Genomic DNA, 14,447 nt, shown 5'->3' with positions numbered 1-14,447 from the left:
TATTTAAATATTTATTTTTGTAATGCAGAAATAAATATTTCTATATCTCTATACTTTTAAGTGCAGCACTCCTGAATGTAACAGGTTCCTTCACTCACACCCATGGCAGTGTGCCATTGCATCAGATACATGGAACTCGTAAGAATATATTTAACACATTAAAAAAATAAATAAAAATAAATAAATAATCTTAATACTTTCATTCAGATGTATGGTCACCGTCTCCCTCAAAATCCTATGTTCAGATTGTATAATTATAATTATTATGAATAGTAGTATAGTTGTAGTAACAGTAGTAGTAGTTTTAATTATAATAAATTCTCACTTTTTTACAACTGTATGAGTCAAACAAAGCAAAGGAAATTAATAATTAAAAAAATAATAATAAGAAGAAGTTTTAAGAAAATGAAAATGTTTTTTTTTAACTATATAGAGTGAAGAAAAGTATCGAAGAAAGAAACAGTTGCACCAATTGAAAGACACAATATTAATATGTAACAAGATGAAAAGTAAAATGAGCAGCAAGTAGTAAGTAAAAAGTAGTAAGTAAAATAAAATGAATCAAAAAAATGCTGATAAAGAGTGAAATGAAAAGTTAATTGTGAGGAAAGAAAATGCGCTTGAGATCCAGAGAAATTACAATCCCAGGTCACTATCAACTGTGCAGATTGTCAAGTACAGCGCTTTAAAATTGGGAAAGTGAATCAGAAATCCAGTGCAGGTTGAACGGTAATTCAGGGCATGAATTCAGCATTTACTTGACAAACGCTGAAAGTTCTTGACAGGGGGAAGGGGGCGCTCCCACCGAGGAGTCCGGCTCATGCTGTTTATTTCGGTGAATAGAGGTATCATGTCTCCACAAAAGGTCATGCACATGTCCTCGGAGCAGATTTCAGTGGCAGGCGGTGACGGCGGTAATCTTTCGCTTTTGTTTAGAGGTTTTAACCGGGATGCAATTTTGAAACGGATGAGTGTAATCCCAGACAATACAGGGATTATCTCTCCAAATGACCTTTATCTTGCCATGAGGAAGAGCGGGCGCCTCCGTCCCGCCATGCTTTGATTCCCAGCAGTGTTCAGAAACACCAGGCTGCTGACAGAGTCCGGCACTCGAGAAGCGCTTTTCACTCGCGGCTCTTAAACAAACAACGGAGATGATGGAAGTTTCTCGTGGTGGAAACTGTCAGGGAAATGGAAAGGTTACCTCAGAGGAGATTCACGCACGGCGGTGATGGAGGAGAAGATTATCTGCCATCTTCATTAGTGCAGATTTTTGCCTCATCAAAAGTGGCGTATTTGCCCTCAGATATTGCAGAGAGGGAGCGCGGCTTTGGTTTGGGATAATTGGCGCCATGGGAGCTGGGAGAGGAACAGGAAGTGGGATTGACGGCGATGTCGTCTATATTTCGTGAAACCTTTCCCGGCATGACCAGTTTTTATTGAATGTAAAGTGAAGACCAATTATTTTTGGGGCTGCCGTACACTGCCGTGTTTCATCCGCGCTGGTTTGGCTGCTCCTGGGAAGCTACGTTAACATTTTAATAAGCTTTCGCTGGCTGCATAGCCTCCACTCTGTTAAAACTGAATGCTTAATTGGAACCCAAAGAACTGGCAGTTGAAGATCAATGAAGGTCGTCGGTGGAGCAGTGTTTAGTAGCATGTAGAAAAACATTTATTTCCATTAATAAAATCTGTAAAAAGTCAACAATTCATTCTCTCATAGTATTTACAGACTCACAGGTGGCTCCATTGCTGTCAAAACCCCCCCCACATTTTTTTCCTTTCAAGACTCTCATCTGTTCTGAGTTCTCATGTTGCCACCTGAATCCAGAGTGAAGGTCTTGAAGTCAACTCGGATGACGGGTTGGTTCATGTGATCACTTCTGAGTGTCCGTTGGGCTCGCTGACTGAGCCTCGCTGCTTGTGCCCGGAATATTCGCCGATAAATGAGCCGTCCTCGCTGAATTCGCCACCGTCGCCGGCATATTCCACCAGGCTGTCTCTGCTGATGCCGTCGCCCAGCGTGGCATCACCGTTCAGGGAGCCCTTCAGCGGCTTCTCCTCGCCATCACTGGCAACACAGGAGACAGCAGGCGGGTCAGTAACAAAGGTCTAAAGCTGCTTCCTCACTTTCAACTGAACTATAAATAGTTACATTGCAGTTATTTTTTTAAATACAAATATATATATATATATATATATATATATATATTTTTTTTTTTTTTTTTTTTGTTTTGTTTTATTTTGTTTTTGTTTTTCTTTTTTTTCCAGCAATGTTTGAAAACAATGTTTTTTATTTTAATACTTTTTTTCCCTAAATTTCCATTTAGTTGCATATACATAAAGTAAGGTAAAATAAATGATGATGCTTTTGCATTAAGGAGGAAATCTACTGTTTTAGAAAGTAGATGAGGTCATGGCATTGTGATGAAATCAGCTAAGAAAAATATGTTTATTTTTCAGATTTTAGAGTGAGCTGGGACACTCTCCAGCTTTCTTTCAATATGCTGAGAGAAACACGCAATTTGTCTCCATTGTCGCTCAACGCTCCTAAAAGCTTGCCGGGACGGCACAAGTGTCATTTAGCCGCGGCCTGTTTGAAAAAGGAGCCACCACATTGAGTGTGGTCGAGCAAGTACAGTCAAATACAGACACAACTCATCCGTAGTTAGGCACTCCGACCCCGCAATAACCACTATACTCAACCCAAAGGCAGAGGAGAACCGAACAAGGCAGGACAGGTTAGCCTGACCGGCACGCTTCCTCTAGCTTCTGAGGCGGGAAAAAAGGTCAAGAAAGAAAAAGAAGCCAAAAATTCTTGATCCCATAGGCAGCACTTCCCAGTACTGCTCAAAACAAAAATAATAAAAGAGGTGAGGGGTGTATGGCTTAAGCCACTCCTTACATGTCCAATGTCACAACCAGATGACAAGCTCCAAAAGGAGCTACTGTATATCGTGTATACCACGTGACCTCACAAAGATCCTAGCAAAGATCCTAGCTGGGATCATCAACCCCTTATGTCCTCGCCCTCATCCCAGCCATCCTTTCTGAATGCTGGGCCTGAGGAGTGACACTGTGAGTCATTCAACGGCATCAGAATGGAAGAGAACTAGCTATTGTGAGTTAGGTCTCAGTACAAGGTCAGAGCAGCGGGGAGGCCAAGGAGTTGCTCTGCTCATTACTAATTGCCAGTTTAGTATCGCTGCTGATCATGTGGTGGGTTGCAGGAGAAGGGGGCGGTCGCTGGGGGGACGTGGGGAATATACAATCCCAGACAAACAGCCTGTCATTCCCAGCATTCCCCAGGGCTCCACACACCAGCAGAGGAGATGAGATGCCAATTTGAGGTCAGGCAACTGGCCAGCGTGCAGGTGACTCCACACAAGACGGGGGGTCACCTCGAAGAACACCCGGGATCTTTCTCCACCACCTCCTGTTTACTAATTCTCTCAACCCCCCATGTTAATATTCACGACGGCAGCGCTCTGGAAGGCGACGCTCTGATCCGGTGTACGGAAGGTGTCAAAACTCCATTTTCCCCAAGAGTTTTGTCTGAGATTGCAAATAGGGTCTCCTTCATGTGGACTTTTAATAACCAATCTTATCGCGCCCATTTCAGGCCGTTTGCCATGCACGCCACATAAGGTCCGCATTTCGAGTCTTATCAAGCTCCTTTCTCTGACGACTGGAGAGCGGCGGAGATAAGTGGCTGTTATCACGAGCGGCGGAATGCCACTGACTTGGCGGCCCGCCCACTGTGACTTTGAATACGGCGATAAAAAAGAGGCTGAGTGCTGTTGAGCTGCGACTCTTTCAAGACCTTTTCACGGGGATCCTGCTCTGTTTCAGAGGATGGGGTGTGGGGGGGGGGTTTGCTTTGGAGCGGTGGCTCATCACCTGCTGGAGCGTAATCACATTTGTCTTGCCACTGACCCGTGCTGACTTGGTTTGGGGGCAGGTGCGAGGAGGACTCCTGATGCCCCGCCTGAAGCTGCTTTTATTTTCATCCACTGCTACCAGACTCACCAAGACACGGCAGGACCTTCTTTTTAAACATAGCTGAGTTTCGATGAGAGAGTGTTATATTTGACTCAGCCAGCCTGGACATGTGATGTGGCCTGGAATTATTCACGTAAAAACATTGTATTGGTTACAAATGTATTGGAAAATCAATTGAAGAAAGGAACAAGGAGCACCATTCGCGCTCAAAGTTTTCACTGGCCACAAGAAACGACCGTGGGCCGGAATTGGCCCCCAAGCCTCAGATATATTGATCGTCATAACAAAGAAACTAAAGGGAACACCACATCCATTCGAGTCAGCAGGAAAACTGTTTTCGTGAACTTAATAGAAGCACGTTTTCCAGAAGTCTCCACTGAGTCGTGAACATTTAAAGCGGCGCTCGTAACGAGTCAGGGAAATGCCGCTTCAACCGTCCACACAGCCTGGAAAACTGTGTTTCGATTGCGGTGTTGTGAAATTCGGCGCCTCCTGTGTGCCGTTTTTGGCACAAAATGAGTTCTTCCCAGAATTTACATACTTCCATTAAGCATATTTCCATTTTTTAAGAGCGCGCAAATCCGAGGGTAATGGAACTCACCTCGCGCCGCGGTATTTTAATAGCAGTCATTATGCCGAATATTTCCTGAGGTTGTGCTCAGCTGAAGTGCTCTGACCAGCCTCTGCCGGCGTTGTTAGAAAGTGGAGTTACAAAGAAACGCTGCTTCTACTGTACCGTCTACTTTAAATCATTCAAAGAAGAGAAAAACAAACTTGGATAATTGCATCATAGCTCCAGCCCTGACCCTCCTGCTGTTCCCACCGTGGTCTGAGGGCTGAGGGAGCAGAGAGTGGCCTCAGTGGAGACCCATCTGAGGCTGAATTACCGCTTGTCAGATGCCAAACACATGGAGCAACAGTAGGTGGCCAATTGCCTTCTGGATTCAAAGGGGGGACTCAGCCCTGACTGGGGTCTCTGATGGAGAATAGAAGGCAGAGGGGTCACTTGGGGGATCGTCGACTACTGCAATAAAATGATCTTGGAAGAGGCCGGTACGAATCCACTTCACTACAGCAAAGATACAGGCTCAAATATACCACTACAGACTACTACAGCTTGTTTACATAGGTAGACAACAAGGCTGATAGGTGGTTAAAAAAATGGAACTAATATTTCAACCATAAATTTAATACACAGAGGCAACCTCTGATGTCATCTGGCCTGCACTCTCTTCTTCACCTCCCTTGACCACTGGAGAAGCCTCCCAAAATCTTTTCCACTGCCGTTACTCCCAAATAAAACAAACGTTTCAACTTGTGAATTCCCTTAATAAATCGCGGTGTAATTTGGTGACGCTTTGTTTTTGCGAGTCATCATCCCCATCCCCTCTGACGTCGACACCATCCAGAAAACTATTATGATCACTCATTCACAAAAGAAAAAGGAGCTGGGGAAACAGGAGATTGTTTGTGGCAGGAGCACAACACCATTGTCAGAGCGGCGCTGTCATGCAAACGTATAATTCCGCTGACTTCACTTCCTTGTGCTCGACAATAGAAACAATGCAAATCCACCAGCTATTGTGAATTACAGCAGATGCCTGCTCCCAGCCGAAAAAGCGCTGCTTCCCCCCACACCTCTCCAATCCATTTGTCACGCTCCGTTTATTCCCCTCCGTAAATGTGAGTTATGCTAAGCAAGTGAACGTCTGGAATCAATTTGTCTTAAGTGGGAGTTTTTACTCTGGTAATTGAAAGAGTGGTTTTGTCAGTGCATTTTTCACACTCCGTCGTGGGAATGCATGTCTATCAAGTCTATCTCCCTCCAGTCCGTTTTACGAATTCTACCCACCTGTTGCCTGCGATTGATGAGTCAAAACTGCAGGCGGTTTGATTGACATGTTACCTGTGAACAGTATCACTGATCACTGAAATTAAAAGTCTGTCCATGAGGCTGAATAATCTACAGATATAATCCTTCCTTCTGTTCCAGACTGGTCAAAAAGAAGGGATGTTGCTCTGTTAATGTGGGGTCAAACCCTTGCCCCGCAGGATAGTTGCTTATGGCCCATCAGCAGCTGCATTTATGACGACCATAAACACAATATTTCAACAACACTCGGTTACTTTTGGGAGGGAAGTGAACACACGAGGGCTGACTCTGGCGCACCTTCAGCTTCCACTGCCTGGCGTTCAATGATTAAACAGCAACAATGTAGCAGCCCTGAATATGAAAAATGCATTGGTCTGAAGTGAGCTTGACCTGATTGTGTAGCAGACACACAACTGGATTCATTCACAAACGCTTCCAGTGCTCTGGAACAACTCCACGTCTTGTGTGTGGTTCTGCTGCTAATGTACTAGAAGCAAAACAAACACTGACTCTAGCACACACACAACAAAGCCGTGTGACACACAGAAATGTAGAGCCCGACTGATGAAAGACGACAGTCCCTGTCATGTTTGTAGTTTAATGATGACAACACTGAATACAGGTTGTAGTTACAACACAAACACTAGAAATGGAACTGTGATAATTCCACTTTCATTGGAAGATGTACCACTGGCTAAAAATGGCTAAGAAATTAAAATGATCAATTATTTTAATTTCTTCCACCAGATTTGTCGGTGAAGTTTCAGCATTACAACGCGACATCAGTCGGACTCTAGATCTGTGAGTCTGACCCACAGCTACGTCTAGATGACATGGTTACCTAGCCCCTTAAGTGACGTGTGTACTGGGGTCCAGGCTGAAGCTCATGAATCTGAGCTTTGCTTTTGAGATGGAAGAGAAAACAATTATGATCACATTCACCTGGTTGCGGCTCAGCAACCGTTCCCTGCCGCGCAGCTTACCTGTATTCACACAAGGTGTCCTCGTGAATGGCCTGCGACTCCTCGTCTGTTTGGGGTTCTTCCTTCTCTTTCACTGCAGATGAAGCAGAAGGTTCACTTCAGCAACATCGTGAGCACTTTCATTCATTACTCCTCATTACATAATAAAAGGCTCTGTCGGGGTTTAACTATGCAAGGCTTCACTTCTGACACCAGCGACGGGTCCTGTCAGCGCTGCTCTCCAAAACGGAAACAGTGACATCCGCCTTTTGTTGCTTTTAATCAACCTTAGTGATTTCCTATCAGCGGTGTCTCGGCGACGAGCACTGCAGATTCAGGATTCAAAGTCAGAAAAGCTTTTAAGAATGACTCCATATGACTCGGCAGCAAACACACACTGACAGCTTCTTTGTGTCAGAAGCTAATGCTACACTTCACGGCGCTGCTTGGAACTCAGGCGGCTGAACCAAGAAGGAAGGGGTCATTTCGGATTTCAGGCTATTCTTGGAGGGAAATGATTTGGAAATGGCTCCTCAAACCTGTCACCAATTCCTTAAAAAATGACCCTGGATTTGTTCGGTGTATCGTCAGAGTAACGGTTTCAAATACATTAGCAAAAATAATCTTTAGTTATACTGCATTTGTCACCCTAAAAACAGTTTTGGTATTCACAACTGGTTGAAAGTTTCAGATCTAGTGTTAGAAAACCGGATCCCTTCCCGACCACATGAAAAGACTCGGGGGTCCAGGATAGGACCGCGGACCTTCCATTTGACACCTATTAAAACTATTAAAACTATTTGTTTTGGTGATAAAATCCTCAAATACTGTGCAGCATGAGCACACGCAGGCATTTTTTTTCAAAGCCTAAAAAAGAGGAGCTCCACGAAAAGCAGGAATCAAAAGGGCTGATGAAATATTCAGCGCTGCGTTTAGAAGGCAACCGCAGGAAAGGTCGAGGATTGGCACAGAGTGGAAGCAGAAGAGAAAAAAATGCACGTGGGCAGCAAACAGCACAGGTGAGGGTTGGAGGGGGTCGGGACAGTGTCACTCATCCGGATATAAAAGGAAGGCACTCCGTCATTACGGATGAGTTTCCATGCAAGGAAGCCACATTCACTTCAACTTGGTGGCGCTAGCATGCAGCATCCCCAGAAGGGTGGCGCTCACGGCACACTCGCTCTTGAGGTCAACCTGGTTACAGCCCAGTGGTGACAGGAAACAGAAAAAGGATTGCGACTTTGCAAGAAAATTGAAGCAAACCTATTAAAAAAAACATTTTTGACCCTAAATAAATCTATGGATTAATAATATAGATCAATAAATGTCTAATACATTCCCTTTAAATTTGTTTTTTATTCTGTACACCTTAAATTAATATTTAAACCATATCTTTTTTTTCCTCATCGTTGTAATTCACTCTGCATTATGTTGTCCTACAAAGATGAATCACCCGCCTTTAGTCCCCAAAAACGCCTGTTTATACCTCAGTGGAATGATATTTTGGTTGCCCTCCTTGAGCGAATGCACGGTGAGACCCAACCTTTGTGAAAGATTAACTGACCTTTCTCCATGGAGAACATGTCTGGTCGTCTGGGTGGCGGCGTACCTGCATACTTGCCGCCTTTGTTTCGCCGCAGAAAGCAGACCACGAGGACAATCAGAGTGAGGAGCGCCACCACACACATGGATCCGATGAACCAGCCCTCCGTGGAGATGTTGCTCTGATGGCCGGCGACCCCTGAGAGCAACCGGAAATGAAGTTGAGCAAGTCTCAGGGAGTGCGACTCACAAACTGAAGGGCTTGAGGGATGGTGAGGAATTAGAATATTCAGACAAAAACTCCAGGAGTCAATGGTGTGCATGAGCTGGGCAACAATCTGTTCGCTCACCTCTGACTTTGGTCCGGATAACATCTTCGTATATGCTAGCGTTATCGAACAGCCCTTTGGCCATCAGGCGCACCGTGTACACCGTTCCGGGTAAGAGGCCATCAATAATGTGGAAACTTTGAGAAGCATTAATGGCCTCAGAAATCCGCCAGAAACCATCACCTACACAGCCAAGTGCAGAAGTAGCAAGTGGAGATTAGCAGGACTTGAGAGAGAAAACCCAAGTGTTCGACCTTAAATATCAGTCGGGCTAACTCATATGACCCGTCAACACACTGTAGCTCAATAACATCTGAAGAGTGATGGTGGGAAACACGCAGTTTAGTTGGACTCAGGAATCTCCACAGATAGTGTTTGCTGATGATATAGTGATTTGGAGGGAGAGTAGGATGGAGCTGGAGTCTGAGTGGAAGTGAGACGGAATGAAAGTGAGTAATAGGAAGATAGAATTCACGTAAATGAAAGGGAGGAAGGCGTAAGAGTGAAGATGTAGGGAGTGTGTGGAGATCAAGGGAGGTGAAGGAAAGAGGGATGGTGGAACAGGAGGAGGCAACTGGCGGGGGGTGACCAGTGGGAGGAACTCGGGAGGAAGGGAAGCTTTGTCGGAGAGTCAGAGATGAAGATACAGATACACAGTTTCATTGTGAGTGACTAGAAAGGATCAGGGGGGAAAGAATGGAGACAAATTAGGGAGCCCAGATGGTTTGGACACATGGAGCGGATGATCAAGACCGGCTGAGGAGGTGGCAAGTGTTAGATGTTGTGTTCCCACCCCTAATCTCTACTGATATTTAAGGATGAACACGTCTACAATGTGCTTGAAGAAAAGATGTACACATGCATAGACACAATGTCACCAAAACTGCTATCAGGTTTTGGCAACGCAGAGATGGAAAAGGAGCTTACTGTTATTCATATAAGCCACATAAAGCTGTGAGTCCTGTGGCTCCTCTCTGGCAGTCCAGCTGATTTTGGCAAAGGTGTCACTCGCATAAGAGCTTATGTTCAACAGGGCTGGAACTGATAAAGAGAGAAGAAATAGGAGGCAGGGAAATTGGGAGGAAGGGGAAAACACAGACATGCACAGAGAAGAAGGCAAAAGAAGGCAGGAAAAGCGGATTAACGGAGGCAAATAGGATCCACCCGCCGCCTGAAAACTGTTCAGCTAGCAGAAACCCTTCAAGACGACAGTTCAAAAGGCAACTGTGGGCCTCAGACTTAATTGAGTGGAGCTGGATTTTGGCTCATAACGGGAAGAGAGATCGTGGGCGGGAGTGACATCTAGTCTTCACTCGCTCTTAAGCAAAGCTGGCGGCTCCTGACACCCCCCCCCACAACCCTCGAGCAGCGCAAATCAAAATAGATTGAAGCTGCGCTGGAATCCTATTGTTAGTTGAAAGTTTAGCGACATCAAGACGATAGATCACAACAGCATGTGTTATGATGTACCTGAAGGAGTGGAAGTGCCGGGGAGAGGGGAGGGAGGAGAGCAGTTGCAGTCTGGAAGGAAAGAAAAGCCTCAGATGCGACTGCTCTCACGAGTGAACTATCGAATCGAATTATATCTATTTGGAAACAAACCGGCCCTATAGACGACACAGAGGCAGGATTATAGAACTGCAGGGAGGAATCCTGCTGCTGGAGTCAGGCATACACAGAAGATGGAAATTACCTCAATAAACCAGCAAAGACAGTGGACAGCTACTCATAAAAAACATCACAAACCTGACAGAGACAATGAAGGTTATTATAGTGTTACCTCACTAAATACATTCACAGAACTTTGTTCCCATTTCAAGTTGGGGCTTCAACCTAAAATGACAACCTTGTTTTCGTGAAGCAAAACTACGACGACCAGTCACATCTCTACATCTGCATCTAGCTAGCGAGCGGCTGCGGGTGGAGATACGTACTGCTCTGAACGGGCGGCCCAGCTGGAGTCGGGGACAAGCCTTCCGAGGGAGGAAGAGGGAAATGGAGAACAACAGAAATTTACAACGGGGACATAATGAGGACCAGACACAAGTCGGCAGCTGCAGGTTTTTAGAAGTGACACAACACGTGGGCAGCAAATCCTCATGAGTGCCCACAGGTGGACAGCTGCCAGTGGAATGTCCTTGTTAGCAGGGTTTTTGTGGTCCTCGCTTGTCAGGAGTCGCAGTGACTGATGCTCCAGAGTTTACAATGCAAGAAAACATTTTAGAATACCCCAGCGCAAACTCAAATGAGGTCGCTATATATATATAGCTAAAACAGTAAAAAGTTTGCTGCTCAACTATTGGCCTTGAATGATGCTACTGATAAGGTTTTGTTACGCGGGATGAACCTAACAAATGATCCTTCACCTTCACCACCACGCAAGCAACATCAGTCAGTACTGCTCTCAATCTTTATACGTTATTTATCGGCCGTCTTGTCTTGTCAAGTTAAGCAAGTCTCCACATCAAGTCAAGATACTGTCTGGGTGAGTCTAGTCAAGTTGTCATCTTGTCAAGTCGAGCTTGGCATCAAGTCATCGCCTGGTCAAGTGAAGTCAAGTCTCCATGTCAAGTCAAGATACTGTCTGGTCAAGACTAGTCAAGTCATCATCACTTCAACTCAAGTCTCCATGTCAAGTCAAGAAGTAGTCGCGTCAAGTCGACTTGCACGTCAAGACAAGTCTCTGCGTCAAAGTAACCGTCTAGTTGAGTCCCATCTTGGTAAAATTGTCATCAAGTCAAGTCCTTGTCAAGTTAAGCAAGTCTCCACATCAAGTCAAGATACTGTCTGGGTGAGTCTAGTCAAGTTGTCATCTTGTCAAGTCGAGCTCGGCATCAAGTCAAGGAACAGTATGATTGAGTCTTGTCGAGTCATAGTCTCGTCTTGATCATCAAGCCAAGTCTCCGCAGTCAAAAAAAGTAAGCGTCTAGTTGACTCCCACCTCAAGTCGTCATCAAGTCAAGTCCTTAAGTCAAGTCTCCACATTAAGTCAAGATACCATCTGGTCGACTTCAATCAAATCATCATCTCATAAAGTCCAGTGTCCACATCAAGTCAAGTAACAGCATAATGAAGTCTCAGCATGATGAAGTCATTGTTTCGTTTTGCCCGTCAAGTCAAGTTTCCAGGTCATATCAAGTAACCGCCTAGTCGAGTCCTGTCAAGTCGTGGTCCACTCAAGCCTCATCTAGTCACCATCAAATCAAATCTTGTCTCGTCAAGTGATTTCCCAGTCAAGTCATCGCCAAGTCCTTTCAACATCTAGTCTGTTCTCGACTTGTCAAGTTTTGCCTTTCCCTTTTCTATGTCGCCCCTCATTCTGTTTTGGATTACACCATGGTTGAACTGGTGGGTCAAGAACCAAAAGTGGGTTGCAAACCTACTTTCAGTGGGTCAAAGCCTTTTCTTGGGGAAAAATAATCTGGTTTTGGTTTATAAAACTATGATGAAAGAGTTATATTTCACCACATGTGCAGTCAAACTGCTTATTAAAGAGCTTCATCTCCTCGTCTTTTTACTCTTTCAACACCATCATAACACATTTTTCTATGTTCAATAGCACTGCATTCTTCCGTTTCTTTAACATTCAAACTGATCAGAACCATCCATCCATCCGTCCCTCGCCTCTACCAACAAGGTCACAGCGATAAGGCCACTTGACATTGAGCGAGTGCACCCAAGAACACCGGAGCACAAGCAGTCAATCATTTCTATCTTCAGCATTGCTGACCACCGGCTGGATTTAAAATGAACACATGCTTTTCCTTCAAAGTTATCATGTCACTCTTCCGCGTCCTCGGTCGCAGGGCTCCTCCTCACCTGTCCAGCTCATGCTACTGCTGCCCAAATCACTGCCAAGCCAAACAAGTCCAGGATAACAACTCTGATGTTCCTTCACTAGAAAGCAAATCACTTAGTCTCCGGAGAAGCTGGTTATTGTTCAGTGACTTTAGACGTATTTGCTTCTGCCTTTGTGTAGTTTGCAATCTGCTTCATCTCTGCCTCCTCTGAGACCTGGCGGAGGGAAATAGATATTTTTATCTCCATCTGCCACACTTTTCTGCGCCGGCTATTATCTGTGGCAGGCGTCCCTCTTTTCCACAGATGTTTCACCTCCGCGGCCCGCAGAGGTTTTTATTATTATTTTTCCGCAGCCATCAACCACTCCGGCTCCATTAAAGTCTGGAATCAGCTTTTTGTTCTCGTCAGCTCGTCTTTAATTTGTCCTACTTTGGCCCTGAGTGAATGTCGCGCTGCATTAGAAGGTCAGAGGTGAACATTTGGAAGAGCACATCAATGTGTTCCCTTTTCTTTACCAGGCTGTTTGCCCGTTGTTGGGGTCTAAACATGACTTTGCAGCATTGTGACGCTCACCAAGGACACGACTTCTGAAACAAAACAATTTTATCTGCCTGCTCAGCCTCTGCTGCCTCATGACTCCAGTAGTTCTGCGACATATACAGACTCACTCAGCGATAATAAGGAGCCCAGTTTATGTTTAAATGACGAAAATATCTTGCAGCAGAAGGAGAGGCTCCAATATCAGAAGCCAAAATCCTCCCCTCTCTTTTTCATTTCTTCTTTGTAAACCATTCCTGGGCGAATATAGAAACTGTTGTAGAACAAGCCGAGTGCAATAAACAATCAATTTCAGATCTGACATTTCAGAATCCAGACAAAAAAGTCAATAAACGCACCCACTCCGGCTTATAAATCCCACTCAAACGAGAAGTTTTTCAGCGGCTGCCAGATGATTCACGAGCTGCGAGCCCAAGGTTTCAGTGGAACTACTTTGTCTCCTGTTATCGCCCAGAACAACACATTTGTAACCGCCCGTGACCCGTGCCGCTCCTGGAATTCATCAATTAAAAATATGGCTTTTTATTTTACATGAGAACGCACATATCTGTGAGCTCAAACTCCACAATAGAAGAATTCCATCACGTCTTCTAGTAATGGTCTGAAGGACGGACAAAATATTCATTTTCCTGATGTATAATGTCTTAAAATGAAGCTCACTCCAGAAAGTATGCTTCAAGTTTTTCATGAATTTGAATTACAAATATACAAGAAAAGCCATGCGAAGCTGACCTTCAATTTCCAAACAAACACACATATTAATTCGACATTAATGACACTTTTAAGAGAGCGAAGTAAAAGATCTACAGCGGGAATCAAACCAACTATTATTACAATAGAGAAAACAACATCTGTTGTTCACTTGGCAACACTTCTTAGGTGCAACCATGAAGACCACTGGAATGATGAGGTTTCAAGAGTCGCATTTTCCCAGGCTCAGTAGGTGGCACTCTTCTTTAAAGGATGATAGGAGGTTTCATTGAGATTGTTGTTCAAAGCAAAAGATTGTGCAGCGCACACTGGTGATGGATAAATGAAGTTTCATGAAACATTGCGCTGCGTTCCAGGGGCCACCAGATGGCACTGTCTGCTGGAAAATGCTTGGAACAATGAATTCAATGAAACCTCACATCATTTCGAAACCAAAAGAACCACCTAGTGGCCTCTGAAAATGAGGTCACTGTTTCATAAAACCTCATCTACCCATTGTGAGGCGACACTGACATCTAGTGGCCTCTGAAAACAAGGACACGGTTTCATGAAACATAATTCCAGAATCATGGAAGTTTGATTGTATGCTTCGGTTTCATGAAGTCATGAGGTCTTGCATTTCTAGTTTTGAGTCTCAGATTTCTGTTAAACAAAGCTGGACATTGCATG

At 44.6% G+C, this 14,447-nt stretch overlaps 1 protein-coding gene across 1 annotated transcript in view; it reads right to left on the bottom strand.

Moving 5' to 3' along the window:
- Positions 1-1,292: 1,292 nt before the first annotated feature.
- The window catches only part of LOC128749088 (neural cell adhesion molecule L1-like protein), a 94,763-nt gene continuing 81,608 nt past the window's right edge, over positions 1,293-14,447 (bottom strand). Inside the window, exons 31-36 of the mRNA XM_053848316.1 lie at positions 10,643-10,681; positions 9,636-9,749; positions 8,730-8,891; positions 8,402-8,578; positions 6,859-6,931; positions 1,293-2,071 (exon numbers count right to left, since the gene is read on the bottom strand). Of these exons, the coding sequence (XP_053704291.1) occupies positions 1,870-2,071; positions 6,859-6,931; positions 8,402-8,578; positions 8,730-8,891; positions 9,636-9,749; positions 10,643-10,681 (767 nt within the window). The 3' untranslated portion in view covers positions 1,293-1,869. The remainder of the gene's footprint in view (positions 2,072-6,858; positions 6,932-8,401; positions 8,579-8,729; positions 8,892-9,635; positions 9,750-10,642; positions 10,682-14,447) is intronic.

The sequence above is a fragment of the Synchiropus splendidus genome, chromosome 18, assembly GCF_027744825.2.
Source record: "Synchiropus splendidus isolate RoL2022-P1 chromosome 18, RoL_Sspl_1.0, whole genome shotgun sequence".
In the NCBI taxonomy this organism is placed as follows: Eukaryota; Metazoa; Chordata; class Actinopteri; order Syngnathiformes; family Callionymidae; genus Synchiropus; species Synchiropus splendidus.
This window is presented reverse-complemented; position numbering and strand designations above follow the sequence as displayed.